The 16,738-nt window shown below is 38.7% G+C and overlaps 1 protein-coding gene across 3 annotated transcripts in view; it reads left to right on the top strand.

The window, feature by feature from the left end:
* Positions 1–16,738, top strand: part of prkcbb (protein kinase C, beta b) — a 148,125-nt gene that overhangs the window by 43,128 nt on the left and 88,259 nt on the right. For all 3 annotated transcript variants that reach the window (XR_008805585.1, XM_056240668.1, XM_056240667.1), the window contains exon 3: positions 4,170–4,252. Coding sequence is in view for 2 of the 3 variants with exons in the window: in XM_056240668.1 (XP_056096643.1) it covers positions 4,170–4,252 (83 nt within the window). In the remaining variant the exon portion in view is untranslated. The remainder of the gene's footprint in view (positions 1–4,169; positions 4,253–16,738) is intronic.

Consider the following 16,738-nt stretch of genomic DNA (forward strand, 5'->3'; position numbering starts at 1 on the left):
TATGCACTGAAACTGCGTGCTGAAAACAGAGCTGTTTTTGACCAGGTAAAATAAGTGTTTTCTTACAATACTAATGAGAATTTTTAATTAAAGTATATTACAAAGTTTTAATTTAGACCCTAAAGAATCATATTAGCTTGTACAAAAATGGCATTATATGACCCCTTTAATCATTGAGTTAAACTAGGCCTGCACAATATTGCTGTGATATTGAAATGTTATCAAAGAATTCACATGAAATTAATGAATTTACATGAACAAGGAATTAGAATGCTGTAATTGTAATATTTTTAATCAGATATTATAGAAATACTTGTTTTTTATTCGTACCTTTCCATTTTTGTCTTAGGTGTCTGGCTTTGTTTTGTGTACACAAACAAGGAGGGCACAAAGTCAGGACTACTGGAGTCAAGTGAAGCCTCTCCTACAAAAAAGAATTACACACATTGATTACAACGTTAGCTATCTACTGTTGAAAGCGCTAATGTACAGCTAGTATGCTGGGTCTGTAGGGGTTAATTGTGACACAGGTCACAATTAATGCCAGATTTCAAATTTCACCTAATTATTAAATCAGCCTACAGTTTACATAAAACATTTGTTTACTTACCATGGCTAGAGTTAAGACGTGGTAAGTAAAATGTTGTTGTCACAATGTTGGCGCTAGCCTGCGGCTAACTAGCTAGCTAACGTTACCAGCAGCTGGCTAGCGGAATATGACATTTAAAAAACTATTATCCTGCATAGCTTAATGTTATAGGCTAGGGTACAGAAAATTGTTCATGCAATCTTTCGAGTTTAATCTAATAGAAAGGGATGATTTTACCTGATATGAAGTGAGCGCTACAAACACGAGCCTCTTTGATCATCGCGTTGTCCCAGTCTGCCCGTTTAATGGCTTGCAGCCACAGATGTCGTCTATTTTTTTGAAAAGGATGAGATCCTCCAGGAATCCTGAAAAATTTGACTCCACAACTCGTGCGATTTGCACAGTCCACGACGCAACAAGTAGGCATGTTGGCGAGAAATTCTCTGGTTATTGTGGTTAAAACAGTCTATGGTTACAACGGTTACAACTCGATGGAATGAACTTTCTGACCCCGACATGCGCACTGCGCACAGCGAATTTTTCTGTGACGTCAACCGTGAAGGGGTCTATACCTTAACTCACTACTTCAGACTTAAGTGCCCTCCAGAAGTTAGGCGTCTTGTGGTGCCATCGCAAAGAGGCACAGAATCACTTTTCCTTGACTGTTCCTTGCTGGTGGAATGACCTGCCTAACTCAACTCGAGCAGCTCTTTACCGTTTCAAGAAACGGCTCAAGACAGATCTTTTTCGTCAACACTTGACCTGTTAATACTAACACTTTCTATTTTATTTCTATCCTATCTATTTTTTCTATTTATTAGCTATGTGTACTGTGCTAGGCTAACTGTGACTTGTCACAGCACTTTCATATATTGTTGCCTAAATTGCTTCTATTGTTCTCCTCATTTGTAAGTCGCTTTAGATAAAAGCATCTGCTAAATGATTAAATGTAAATGTAACTATCTTTCCACAGATCTGCAAAAGTGCTAGTAAAGGGAGGGACTGATGAAGGATGTGTAGCACCGTGATTTATTTTAACTGCAAGAATGTTACAGTTAATCCAGATATAGTGTTATGTCACCTAGTTCACAATCCAAAAAGATGGAAATTTGCTCAGGTCTTAAAAGAATTAGAAAAAAAAAGTTTTTAAATAGGTGCTGCTTGAATGTTCATTTGGCCTGGTTTAAATCACAATAATGAAAAGAGCAAACTTTACTGAATCATATGCTTCAGTTCTCTTCCAAATCTATGGTTTTGTTTCTTCATCTCTCTCTTTCTCACTGGAGTATTTCGAGTGTGTGGGTGACAGTGGCTGTTCAGCCTGTCTGAAGTTTGGCTGTTGTGTTTTGGCCGGAGCTGCTAGACTTAAAGTGCAGATTTCTAAAGAGATTGCGGTGAACGTAAGAGACTTGTCATTTCCTGTGAGAAAACGGGTTTAACCTGCTCAAATCTGAGTAGGAGCATTCACCTGCATCAGGAAGGAAGATGCACCTATGATGACCTGGATGTGTCACGGTGCAGAGGTGCCAGGGGCATTAGTGATGTGAACAGAGGGGCATTGTACATACTGTCCAGCAAACTCATCATTTGCATAGTCGCTTCAGCTCTTATAGCTCTTATGCTGATTGGCTGCTGTCATAGGTTGTTGAATACTATCATGCTGTTTATTGTTTTATGTGTCATTGACAAATACAGCTTCAAAAAAGGTGTTTTTTAAAAACTATTTTCAAAACTGATGTAATGCATTGAGTCATGAACAATCGTATTTAAACAAGTTTCAGTTGGTAAATAAGTGTTTAATTTTTTTACTTTTATGTCAGGCAGAACAACCAAATAGTTGTATGTTTACTGTAGTTGTACCACCTGACATGGAAAGTGTAGCAATATACCCAAACCCATACTTGAAATCAGCAGCAATTTTTACTAGTATTTGAGAGAAATCGACAAATATTTCACTCTTCCACAAGGATCAGTTGAGGTCCTCTGGATGATGCATTATCATGTTTACTGCTTTAACCTTGTCCATTCCTAATAAAAGAGCCATGTTTGCAGTTGTGCCACCCTGACATTTGAGAATATACAAATTGCTGGACTAAAGTTTTTCAATTATCTTAACAGCTTTAAAACTACTGATATTTATAAAAATGTGTTTTATATGAAAGATTTCAAACCTAAAATGATGCCACAATATTTAGTTTTAATTTTTTTATTATTAAGACTCCATTTTAAATAGTGTTCCTGTTCATTTGTTCGGACAGCTGCACCACCTGACATTTTGGGGGTTTAAGATAACAAAACATACAATTAAAATGTATTATTTAAATGTTCTAAAAATGAATTCAAACTAAATAGGTTTTCTAGAATAAAGTGATACATGTCTTGAATTTATCAAATCATTTTAAAAGGAAACAATGCACTTGGACACACAAATATGCACGTCATGTCATTGACCCTTATACAGTACTGTATTTGAAATATTATGTGGTAGGTAGTTATAAGCATTCCACACAACACACCCACATATATTTTATAGAATTTCATAATCTTTTTAATATATATATTTATATATATATAAAGCAATTAGATCAAATAATAGAGTCGAAAAGAGATTTTTCTTTCACTTGAAGTAAAAATTTTATTGGAACCTCAACCTACTGAAAATGCTAAGGCCAAAATTAATTCCATGCTGCTTTATACTTGTTTGGTGCTGGTCTAACTGGAAGACCAACACAGCTATGCTATGTTCAACAGCAAAAAAATCATGCAGTATTGCTGATTAATCTATTTAAATAATCAAACAGGCTATTTGTGTTTATCATACATCTGTGTTGTAGCAATTGAAAAGATAATAAATGTATGCTTGTGCTTCATGTGCTTTTGGCAACTTGAGAGAACATGAATGACATTTCCAAAACTGTAACATAACCAATGCTCGCTGGCTTTTACAATGAATCATTGCAGTTTATGGGGAGGGAATTGCTGACATCTTAAATTCTGATATCATAAGTGATTAAAATAATAAATAAAATTGTTTTATTAGCAAATATCATGTGTGAGTTAATTTATTTCAGACAGAAAAGCATGCAGTCTGTGTGCGGGGCAACGAAAATAGAAACTGCTGTGATGTGTGGCAAATCGAGCAGTATTTTAAATGCCCATAAAACACACACACACACACACACACACACACACACACACACACACACACACACACACACACACACACACACACACACACACACCGTTTGTTTCAACTGTGGAGAGCACAAATTGGGAATCAATTGAAACATTAAGAATTATGTAATAATAATAACAACAGCAATAAACAAGCACTCATGGTGCGCAAGTGAGACTTTTTGTTAAATGGTGGTGGTTAGGCCTTGTGCGGCCATATGCAGTGTTATATTGTGATGTGATTGTCATGGCTGTATGTATGTGAGCGGGTTCAGGTTGGGTCTTGGAGCATAACGTGAAATCAAACAGGATCCCTGTCACTGCAGATAAATGTCTGTCAGTGCCATGTGCTCTGATTCTCACCGTTTATCTCATCTGTCTGTCTCTCTCTCCTTCCTTCTTTCAGTCTGCTGCTTTGTGGTGCACAAGCGTTGCCATGAATTCGTCACCTTCTCCTGCCCCGGAGCAGATAAGGGTCCTGCATCAGATGTGAGTACAAAAATTTCTTCTTTCCCCCCTTCTTCTTCTTCTTCCTCTTCCGTCTCTCCTCTCTCTTTGTCTCTCCTCTTCAATCTGTGTCTGTCTATCTCTCAATCCCACATGAGAGAACAGAGAAAGGAGGTGGGCAAAAGTTGTCGTCCTCTGGCAAATCTAATCACATGTCCTGTCACAGAGGAAGTGTGTGAGACAGCTGCAGTGACGATAACACTCTCCGTTTCAGATTTCCTCCTGGAGTCGTCTTCTTCTTCGCTCACTTTGTCTCGGGCCCCTGAGTTATACAACCATTTAAATCAACAAATTACCCGGTCTATAGTGACAGCTACAGGAAGCGCGTCCACACAGGGGACCAGAGCTCTTTTTGGTTAGTGTGGATGAGAGATGCCAGCTCAATCACATCATTACAATTGCTACACACACAGGAACAGGAGGGAGAATGAATTGCGCTATGCAGTTACGGGAAATGGCTTTGCTCTTTGAATCGGTGTAATTATGAAAAATACATTTCTGCTTTGCTCTCTGCCACTTTTTGATTCTCTGTCTATTTTTTTTTCTCTGTTTTTTTTTTTTTTTTTTACCAGAAATGCGCACACACACAAAAAAAATCTGAATTGTGAACAAAAAACTCACTGCGATATCATAGCAAGCAATAATTTTTACTGCAGCATATGGAACTATACATTTCCCTTTAATTTTCTCTATAGGCATTTTTTAAAAAAAATCACTAAAACCATGAACGAGACCATTCCGGTCAAGGATGGTTCACGTGTTTGTTTTGAGGTAAAAAATTATTTTAAAATCTGCAAAAAACAATTGTAGCTGTAGTATGTACTGCGTTTGATGACGATCTAATTCTTGACAAGTAAAAACTGCATTTTGTAAGTATACACGTGTAGTATACATATGTACAATACAATCCATACATGCATTCACCATCATTGGCATTATCATGTGAATTATGGTGTCAGGTGTGTCACTATTCTCTGACATTTACACATACAATGACATTTTTGTGCATTCAGATTGGGATTCAGCCTTTATTTATGAGATGTTGAACGCTCCGCCTTGAGATTAGATGCCGTATTCTTTTACCGACTCAGAAGTGCACTGCGAACTCTTGTGCTGTGAGCGTCAAAGTCCCAGTGCTGTGCATCTGACAGCCCTCTCAGTGCCCTTCTCTCAGTCAGACGTACCTTCAGCTCTCAGAGGAGCACTACACATCCCGGGTCGGCTCCCTTGCCTAGAATACCGTCATATTTACACTGTACACCCAGCAGGGCCAGGCGAAATGACATGGTTGGCAGATGCTCCACTAAGGGATTCAGAATGATCTAAAATGGAGAATGTTGGTGGGATTTCGTTAACACATTTCCACACCTCAATCCACATTAGTGATCTGGCTCTTTCCACCAGTTCTTTAAGAAGCCTACCCATTCATCTCATTCTTGCAGATGAAACGCGCCCTTTCATCCTCCTCCAGAGCCGCGGCTATGAGGTTCATGCTTAATTCTGTTTTCACGTTTGTTCTCCACCGGTCTAGAAGTTCTGCCAAAACCGCGTGCGCTCTGGACGTCTGTGTGCCAGTAAACTAGGCATGATATATATTTGATGAAGCCTTGGCCTTGTGACATTGTCATTCGTTTTTTTCTTGTGTAAATTTGCTAGCTAGTCTCAGAAGAGCCACTAAAGGGGATTATAGGTATAAATATAGTCAATGTCAAAGACAGCCAAGCAAGGCGGACTCAAAGATGTTTTCGAAGGCGCTCGTTTTAGGCTTCAATTATAGAAGTGGGCTAATTAGACATAGGACCAAGGGACTTCTGTACCGGTAGTCTCATTAAACTCTCATTCACGTTATAAGAGCTCTGTATCGTATTGAAGCCCAACTCTGAATGCAGTTGTGCAATAAAAAAAACAGACCGTTGGTTTTCACTGCACAGACTTCAGGTGGGTTCATGGACATTTGAGCGTCTACTTGTTTTTGCTTGCTTTTCTTATTACAAGTTCTGTGTTTTGTAATAAAAGGGGTTTGTCAGACATGACAAGGACTGTTGGCTCTGATTAGTAAGGGTTTTATAAATCAGAAGTGTCTTTCACACATTCAATCAGTTTAACGCCCACTGGTTTCTTGAAAAACCTAAAATTTCTAATTTTAGATCTCTCGTGTTGGATCAGTTCACTTTCTTAATAAATCATTTAAATTTGTGATATATCAGCATTGCTGTTGGCAGACTCTGGTGTAAGGCCCTGTTTACACCTGTTATTAAGATGCGTTTTGGTCGATCAGATCACAAATAGACGAGGTAAACACATTCCCTTTTGTTACAAGTTCTCTCAGTCTAGGGTTGGGAGAGGATAACAGGATGAAACTAAATCAAAACATAAACGTGGAGTCCTTCAGTCCTCTGCCCCAGAAATGTGAGCCAACACTTGATGCAAAAGTAGAATGATTTATTGTATTTAAACAAAGAAAATGGAAGTATTCAATCTTCAGGAGAAGGTCAGACCAAAACAACAAACAAAAGAGGAAACTTACTATTGGAAGGAGAACTAAATGACCTACACAGGTAAAAGAAAATAAATAAACAACATATGCTTCCCTACACTCCCTAACTAACCAAAACAGGGATTAATATTTTACAAAAAGAAAAAGGTGACTCAATCTCCCTACTAGCCTGGTTAAAACCAGACCATTCTCAGTTGTAACTGAGTTATGGTCTGGCAAAGCGTCATAGACAAATCATTTCCAGAGGGGCGTCACCAACGGACGTCGCGGATAGACCTAAAACCAATCAGAGCGATGAAGGAGATGACGTATGCAGAGCGGTGGAGAAACATCTCCGAGTGTTGATCTTTGCTCGGTTTTTAACAAAAAGGAAACGTTTAAATCGCTTAAAACAAACACGATAGCTGATTCGAACAAGTGATGTTCGACAGCGGCATCCATCTTTGTAATGTAGGCTACAAAATCTGCTTCAAAATCCCAGCGCTGTCGTCATCGTGTAAAGCCCGCCCCAACGTTTCTGATTGGTGCCTCGATTTCGACGGATTAGAAATGGGCTTGAATGAGCTCTTTGCCAGACTAACTTTCAGAGCAAATCTAAATTTGCCGGACGTTGGGTTTTCCCAGGCCATCTCCCTACTGCTTTCCAAAACAAATAAAAAAAGGTGATATATAATATAGATATACAATACCTTTTCATACCGAAACAGTTAGAAAGAAAAGAGATAAAAGAAGAAAAATCACTACCTGATAGCAAAGCTACAATACTGTTTTGACAAAAGATGAACTGAAATACACCAGTTTCACACTCTGTTACAGCAACACACAAGTCTGGTGCAGGGGAGAAGTGAACCTCTCCAAGCAGTGTTCACTCTGCTCTCTTATAGCGTAGCTCTGTAACACTCCTTACGAGCATCAGGTGTGGCTAATTAACTGCAAGGCAAGCGGAGTGAGGGAGAGAGAGACAGACAGACAGACGTTTTTTGCGTCGTCCTCTTGTGATCGAATTGATGAAAACGTTTCTTAATACCAGGTGTAAACAGGGCCTGAGATAGAGAGAAAGAGTTTCAGTTTATCCTCTCAGCTCCAGTGATCGTCACCTCTTAAAAATACTACAGACAGAGACACAACTCCACTGGAATAATTGGCTAAAGCAGACAAGCCAATTGTTCCAATGCTGCCATCAGCTTGTTATCTGTATTGCAATCTTTCTGGCATGAGAAACAGATGAGATATTTCTCCTAAAAGAAAAAACTTGTTTTTTAAAGTGCCACATACAAATACATTTTTATTTATTTTTTAAATGTAAATGTAAACGCTTAATTTCAGTCTTCCTGTCATGCTTTTACATCTGCCCTCTTTTTGCAGCATCAGCATTATCATCCATCTTTTGGAGGTTTTGGGAACTAAGGTTTACAAAGTGGGAACTGAACATCTTTTCCAACTTGACTACCATATACAGTCACAAAGAATTGTACTTTACACAGAATCTGAGCCAGTGTCAGACCATAATTATGTCTGCATCACTTTGCCATTGAGTGTAGTTTGGCCTCCTCCTCAATGCATCCTATAATTAAACGTTGTCATATGACTTGCACATATCCAGTCCATTTTTTCTTAATTAGTAATATCTGAGAGGTAAATTTGGTGAAAGGCAGCTCTTCACATGCAATCATAGAGATTTTTCCCCCATCATAGACAGGTTTAACTTTGCTGATTTTCAACCCACTTTGTATTGTTTCAATGTCAGTAATAAAATTAAATGAATAATGTTTACTCATTCTCCGGGTTACATGTACAGGGAAATTCATAATTATTTTTCAGCAAAAGTCTGCCGAAAGACACATTTTGACTTTTGTCAGCTCCAGTGCTCACGTGAAAACTACAGATTATACTTCCGCATGTTTGTATCCCTGCTCACGGACAATCGGATCGACAGAGGGTTATTAACACAACAGTTATTGTAAGGTTATCGTATTATCACTGAAAATTGTATCGTACTTTGTCTACTTTTTAAACAGCATAAAAATGGTACACAGCTGGTTGGTAAATGGAAAAATGGTAAAAACAGTGTTCTTACCTGTACGTGGCGTGCCACTTTTTGCTTCGGGGGTTTGTGCGGAACTGACAGAATGGCAGTTTCTTTCAATTTTCCCCCTCTTTTTGTGGTCATCTATTTTAAAATGTTGACTACAAACACTGAGCTTTTTCAGATTTTCCGTTGCGGTGTTATACATTTACGATTTTCTTTCAGCCTTTAGCCACTTCCTACAACACTCCCTACATCCTTCACTAGAAATAAAAGTAACTCACTCCCGCTAAACGTTTACTCTTTGAATTCTTACACCCGGAAACAATAGAATTCGACACCATTATGACTAAATGTTTGCTAAGAAGTATTTTCTACTAAAGCAAGGCAGTATTTGATTCTGGAAAGTGTAATGTATCCACAGCATAGCAGACTTGTGGGACACAACATGCTCAGTGCATTATAGGAGTTGAAGTTTTCCTATTTGGCAAAAGGGAAGACAACAGCCTTTTATCTCTGTTTTCACTAGTCAGGTAGCACAGATTTAAAATTAAAAAAAAACATGTTCACCTTTCTACTGCGTAGACAGACAAGTTTTATTGAAAGCCCATTTTGCCAGCGTGGAAGTACCCCTTCAAGGAACAATATTTAATATAGTGCATATATTTAACAAAATGCTTTTATTATAGGTATTTTTGTCTTGCTGACTATGGTTTAGTCATTGAATGACTTTTCTGTGGTAAATGTAATGTTATGTGACAGTGTTTACATGGTGACATCTTTCTGTGGTTGAAATGCTGATTGAGCAATTATGAGTCATTTCAGTAAATTGTTCTGTATCTTTCATAATTTCTTCTGATGTTCATCCATGTTCATTTGGTGCTATAACTAGTAAAGAGGAAGAGATGGTCGGTTCACACGCTGCTTGAACTGAGTCAATACAGCGATTAGTCATGGCATGTTATTGTATAAACTGACAGAATTTGAAAGCTTTTATTACAAGTAACAAACATATTAAAAGTAACGTTTTAAAAGTAACAAAACACAAAGCTTATTGCGATTATTGAGCTTCTCTGTGATTTTAGTCCCATCCAAATGTGCCATCTCAGTAATCATTATGGACAATGTCAGTAAAGATTACAATGACTTTTACCTTCTGTAAAAAAGGTCCGGAAAAATGACCTCAGTCATTATGATGACTAATCCCATCTGAATACGAATGTCTCATTGTATTACGTCAACAACACAACAAAAGATGTGATAGGTTACTCCTCACAGAACACGCAAGTGAAAAGGCATTACTTGCAATTTTTTAATCATAAAGTACATTTATATTGTCGCTAGTGGCAACCTCAGCAATAATATCATTCGCAAATTAATATTTTGGTCGCAAATGTGACCGTTTTAGGCGCAGTCTGGAGCCCTGTGTGGCACCCACACATACATATTCACACACAAATTCATGGATGATTATGGATGTCTCATAACTGGTTAGAAAATATTGTGGGTCGATTAAAAATGTTTTAGAAACATAAAAAAAGAGACCCCCTTAGGCTCACTTTTCTTCCTATGCCATTCACAAAGCTTAACCCTTTCTAGAAATTTCCACGGCATCTCCCACTCCCCGCTGTCATTATTTGAAATCCCGCTGGGATAGTCATGGATGCGCCCACATGCTCTGCCAGAAGTGGGTGATATCTATAAATACCCCTCTCACACTGGTTGCATGCTCCCATGGAGTACTGGTTTAATAAGGCTAGGCAGGCATTTGCATAAACACGTTTCCTGCACCAGTCACACTTTTCTCTGATTAGGTGATTTACCTTTCATGCTTGTAGGCATAAATGTATAAAGAGAGAAGTGTATTCACATGTAAGCTGTTTGTGTGGCTGTGCTGTTCTCTGTGTGAATATGCTCCAGCTCAAACCATTGTGCAGTTATTTAAAGAGCAGTTTCAAGGAGAAACCAAACGTCACTCTGTTGCCGAGCAGTACTCTGTTTGCTTGTCAGAAAGCATTAAGAAGAAAACGTGGCTGCACTGATCAGAACTGAGGTTGTCTGTGTGTGAGAAAAATAGGATTGCCCACACTGCTGATTCTTTTACCATACAACACACTTTCATTAATGAGAAACGCATTTGGAGTTTAATTATTTCAGGTTATGGTGGCTCATGCAACAGTATGTATGTATGCATGTGTGTGAATATATGTATATATATTAGGGCTGTCGACGTTAACGCGTGATTAATTCAAAATTCTTAATAATCCTTAAAAAATAACGCAAAAAATTACTGAAGCACATGAAATTGCGTCATTAACGTTTACGTCATTTACGTCACGCAGTTAGATGATCTTAGAAGTCGGTGGTTTATCACATTGAGCATCTACAGTGGCGCAAGCACCTCTGGAAGGCGGACATTTCTATTCCAACCCTTTAATAAGCCGATTTCACCTCTCTGTTTGCGACCAGATCATTTTAAGCCGCCAAAGTCCAGGAAAGTTTTCGGTCCAATGATCCAGTGAGCGAATTAATTCAAACAATCAGCCCAAAACAGAACTAATGTAAAGAAAAACTATGTTTGTCGGCTGGATAAAGCAAACGAAGCTTGTTTCCGCCACAGAATAAAAAAAATTAAAGGTAACTCTGACTTTTAATCTCACAATTCTGACTTTTTTTCTCACAATTGCGAGTTTACATCTCGCAATTCTGACTTTAGAACTCGCAATTGCGACTTTATATCACACAATTCTGAGATAAAAAGTCAGAACTGCGAGATGTAAACTCGCAATTGTGAGAAAAAAAAGTCAGAATTGTGAGATTAAAAGTCAATTACCTTTTTAATTTTTTATTCTGTGGCATGAAACAAGCTTCCATACAGTGTCTCGCTAGTAAAGTTTTGATGGATGAGGTTTGCAATCAAGGTAAAGACGTTGCAGTGTCATACAGGAGTCGTAGAGTACTCATGCAGCCCTAGACCATGCCCTAAACTGTTTGCGGGCTTTCTTGTGAGCCAGCTTCAAAAGAGGCTTCCTTCTGGGATGACGGCCATGCAAACCGACTTGTTGCAGTGTGCAGTGTATGGTCTGAGCACTGACAAGCTGACCATCCGCTTCTGCAACCTCTAAAGCAATGCTGGCAGCACTCATGCGTCTGTTTTTTGAAGCCAGCTTCTGCACCTGACGCACAGCATGAGGACTCAACTTCTTTGCTTGACCCTCGCGAGGCCGGTTCCGAGTGGAACCCGTATGACCCTGGCCTGTACTGTAACTCAGTTTCAGGGTGTTACTAATATTCTTATAGTCTAGGTCAACTTTGTGGTGAGCAACAATTCTAATTCTCAAATCCATAGAGAGTTATTTGCCATGAGGTGCCATGTTGAACATCCAGTGGTCAGTATGAGAGAATTGTACTCAAAGCACACATTTTAACTGCTCTAATACAAGATACAACAATTTATATGGTCCTGTCAAGTAGACAAAAACATGAACATGATGAATAGGACATGTGGCTTTGCATGGTTAAACGACGTACAGCTACAGTATTACCACTTACGCCGCCTTCACACTGGCAGTTGAAATCAGCTCCGATACGGCTCCGAAACGAGCGGAAGTCATTCATTTCCTATGGAGATTCGCAGACCGCATGCGAATGGGTCCGAAACGGGTCCGACCGAGTGCGGTGCGAAGAAAATCGTGTCCGTTGGTCATCCGGATGCGTTCAAAAAATTGAACTCTTGCAAAAAGCTACGGACGGTTCCTATCCGACAATTCCAGCGGAAGTTAGCGTTGCTATGATACTGATAAACAAACCAGAAATCTTAACTTTTAATAAAATAAAGAATGATTTTATAACGATAAGTTGTCATGTCATTTTTTTTAATTTCATGATTTTCTAACATTATCAAGGCAGTTAAAGTCCCCATGAATTCAAAATTGACCATACTTACTTTGTTTGCCTAAATTGATCGTTTTGTGGTGAACAATTCATCCATGCAAGTCAATCCACACAAAAAAAATCAAAATCTGAAATTTCCCCTCCCCTCTGCGTTGGAGGACCTTGCCTGATGACGTAGGTTTCACGGTTCGGGCGTCTTTTTAACATCCATAATCACGCCCCTCCAACTGACAATAGACAGGCTGAATGAAAACACCTACTTTTCTAGATCCAATCAGGTGCTAGTTGGGAAAAAAGCCACGCCCACCATTTTGCCTCATTTAGTATTCCGTTTCTCTCGGAAATACGTCACAACACTGGAGAAAAGTCGTTTGCAACTTCCGGTTCACGGGGACTTTAATACAATTAAATTGTAGGCAGACATCGAACTATTGACATTATACCACTATATCACATTTTTTAGCCGACCTGCCATGTCAACGTCCTGAGCAACTTTAATCACGCAGCAGCCTTCATCAGAGAGATCATACAGAACTGACAGAATCAACCTTTAATCTCTCCGCCATTTTTGTTCTACCCGCTTCCGACGCTTTTCACTGTGTAGTACGACGTCCGTTGGGGGCGTATTGCGTATTACGGAGCTGATTTCAACTGCCAGTGTGAAGGCGGCGTTAGGGTGTACTCACTTTTGTTGCCAGCTATTTTGATAATAATGGCTGTATATTGAGTTATTTTCAGAGGACAGTAAATACTGCTATACAATACAAGTAGCACTACTTTTAAATATATCCAAGTTTATTTTCTATAGTATTGTCACTTTTGTGAGATACTGTATACACTGTATACACTGTATCTATTGACTATAATATATATATATATATATATATATATATATATATAGTATATACAATTTTAATCACGATTAATCGTACCTTTATTGTGAAATTAAGCATACACCATTTATCTTGTTTATATATTAACCCTTAACCCCCCTCTAGTTTTAGTGCCATTTACTGCATGATCAACCATAACCTTTGAATTCTGGTCATGACCGTTTCTAGAAGCAAACCACAGAAATTGTGCTTTGCATAACTCAGTGGTACTGACACTGGTAAAAATGCTACCCACAACCCCCTTCTCCGACATGATCATAATCTACAGCTGCTACTTAAGAAAAACATGTCTTATAATAGTGCATAGTTTGAAAAAAAAAAAGAGGAAATGGAAATGTGTTTGTGTGTGTCTACACAGAAATGTTCAGCTTTCTCAAGTGTTTTTTTCCCCCTTCAGCCAGACGCGACAACCGCCATGAACTCTCGCTGTGGCAGGTACCAGCCTGTTGCTGGGCGATGGGCTTTGGCCATTACCATGGGAACCCTCTGAAGGCCACCGGGTGGGAGGGCTCTATTGCAATGCATTTCCATTGCATCTTCTTTCCCTCCCCTATCTTTCATTTGAACGGTTTTGTACAGAACTGCCGGCACCTTCTTATTTAGTACTGATTGTTCGATGACTCAGTGCGATACGTGCTGTGTGATAGAAGCATGGAAGTGGGAGGATTGTGCATGCATAAGAATCTTTGTTGCATTGTCAGAAAAAAACAGCAGCGTTTTCCTCTATGACAGACATAATGGCATTTGTATGCAGTGTGCGCTTGCTTAGGTGAGATAATTATGAAGTATTAAGGTCATTTCGCATCAACGTTGCTTTGTGCATTAGACTCTATGGAGCGAAGCGTTAGTTGCTGTGGTATCTTAAGCATTGTAATGTACTGCTAAAAGTTCAGACAATTTAACTTTCACCTTTTCAAGTGCAGCAAAAAATGATTGTCAAACAATTTGCATAACATTTGACAGGTTCTACTTTACAGTTTGTTATTGTCACTTGATTTTGTTTTTCAGGGAACATGAACAATTAATACAATCAATTAATGGAATATATGGAAATATAAATATAATTTTATGCCTTAAAACTCCTCACCAAAATTACATATTTAAATGTTTTTTTTCTTGAAAGAAAATTTCTTCATACCTTAAAATCTTGAATGTAACTCTACACCCTTGCCTCATTTAGTATACGTGGTTCTATGAATATGCAAATTAGCCCCGCCTCCACTCACTCACACCAGCTCAAAAATGACCGTAAGCTGATTTGATGTTCTTACTTAGTCTCTCTACTTGGTCAAACTGGTCTGTTTTTGAGGAGGTTTTAGCACATTACCAGCTAAACAGCAGTTTGGCCAGGCTGGAGACTCGATTAAATCAGCTAAAGGCTGTGACGCACCAAACCCACATCGAAGATCTAGCATCGACGAAAGCTGACTGTGTTGTTGCTGGCGTCTGGGCTAAAAAGTTCCTCTTGAAAACACAGCTAAGACAAAAGCCAACGCCCAACTAGCACTTATGTTCTCTGCCTGTGTAGAGAAAATAACTCTCCTTACCAGCAGGTTACAGTAATCTATATTCGTCCTTCAAAAAGGGTGCAGGAATCTAGGACTTAGTGATGGGAAGTTCGGATCATTTTACTGACTTTTGTTTGATCTCGTTCGTCAAAATGAACAAATCTTTTTTCGAGTCATTTCATTCATTTAAGTGATATTATTATATTACAATATGGTATACCATTTTTGAATATGATATCTAATTGATTAGTTGGTCTTTACGTTCTTCATTCCAGACAGCCATGTAGTAAAATATTTATTTTTTGTAATGTTCAAGTAATATGATCTAAGATTAATAGCCTTCTGTGTGTGCCCTCTTGACTATGTCGTTTACTTGTTTTCATCAGTTTCGCTTTTCTTTTTGTGCACTGTCTCACTGAGCTGAACAGCTAATCAGAGTGATCCCTCTCACCGACTGCCCAACGTCGATTCAACATGCTCAATAGGCCAAAATGCCACCAACAGGGTCTAACAAAAGCCGAAAGTATACAGAACACGCCGGGAAAACTGAGCTGACAGCAGGCCAGGCCTAGAAAAGTCATTGAAATCAAATCTTAAATGTCACAGAGAAGTGACTGATTTTGTTAGAGCTTTTATAGAATATAAAGCAATTTCATTGCATACAAAAAGAGACAAACAAACAATGTGTTAAAGCACTGACTTATGAAAGGGCTTTTAGTGATAGAGTCTCTTGCCGGTGTTTGCAGAAGACCACAGTTTAAATTAGAGAGAGTACGCTGTTGCTTTTATGTCAAAATTGAACCTGCGGCTTTCCTGTGTAACACTTGTTGTTTCCTGTGAAGTACTTTGTGTGGTTTTTTTTTTTTTTTGTTTCCCAAACACCTGCATTTGTCAGAGGGAAATGTGAACGTCTTGCATGACAAGTTCAGCCAATCCAAACGCTCCATTCTCGTCTCTGAAGAAGCTTCAGTTCACTTAGTCACACCCAAGAATGGAACTACATATATTCAGAATGTAATAATGTCTTTTAATAATAAACCTATCCGCATTTGTTGAGCACCAATCTGAATATTTTGGAGAAGGTGTCCATGGTGGTCATGGCCCTGTTTTCACTCATTTTACGTTAACCTGGTAGTGGAAAATCTGAAAGATTTCTTAAAGATCTTTTCACTGCAACCAAAGCTGAGCTCTTTTTCAGTATATTTATAGAGCTGGTAAAAATGGTCCCTAGTTGTGAAGGTCATTATGGTCAGGATCATCTTCTGTGATGTCCACAAAGGAACATTAATATTGTGATCAGTGGGTCTTGATCAGATTCAGACTGGTTGGCTTTGCCATTCTGCCTTTGACATTAATGAATAGACAGAGTTCCTGTGCTCCCGCTTGTCATTGTAATGAGGGTTCAGTGATGAACAAAGCGCCTTAAATGATCACATCTGCTTTGAAGATTGGGGGTGTGATCAAACCCCACACCTGCACACAGACAGTGAAACCTGAACTCAACACTGTGGGGTCCAGCCAATGGAAAGCTTAATAAAATAATATTAAATAATGTCTTCATAATCATTTTAAAATGCAAAAAGGTTTCTGTGAGGGCGGATTTTACACAGTGTCCAAACCAGCTACAATTGCGGAAATTGGCCTGCCAGC

Source organism: Rhinichthys klamathensis, unplaced genomic scaffold (genome assembly GCF_029890125.1).
Source record: "Rhinichthys klamathensis goyatoka isolate OS25496 unplaced genomic scaffold, OSU_Roscu_1.1 h1tg000605l_1, whole genome shotgun sequence".
Taxonomy (NCBI): Eukaryota; Metazoa; Chordata; class Actinopteri; order Cypriniformes; family Leuciscidae; genus Rhinichthys; species Rhinichthys klamathensis.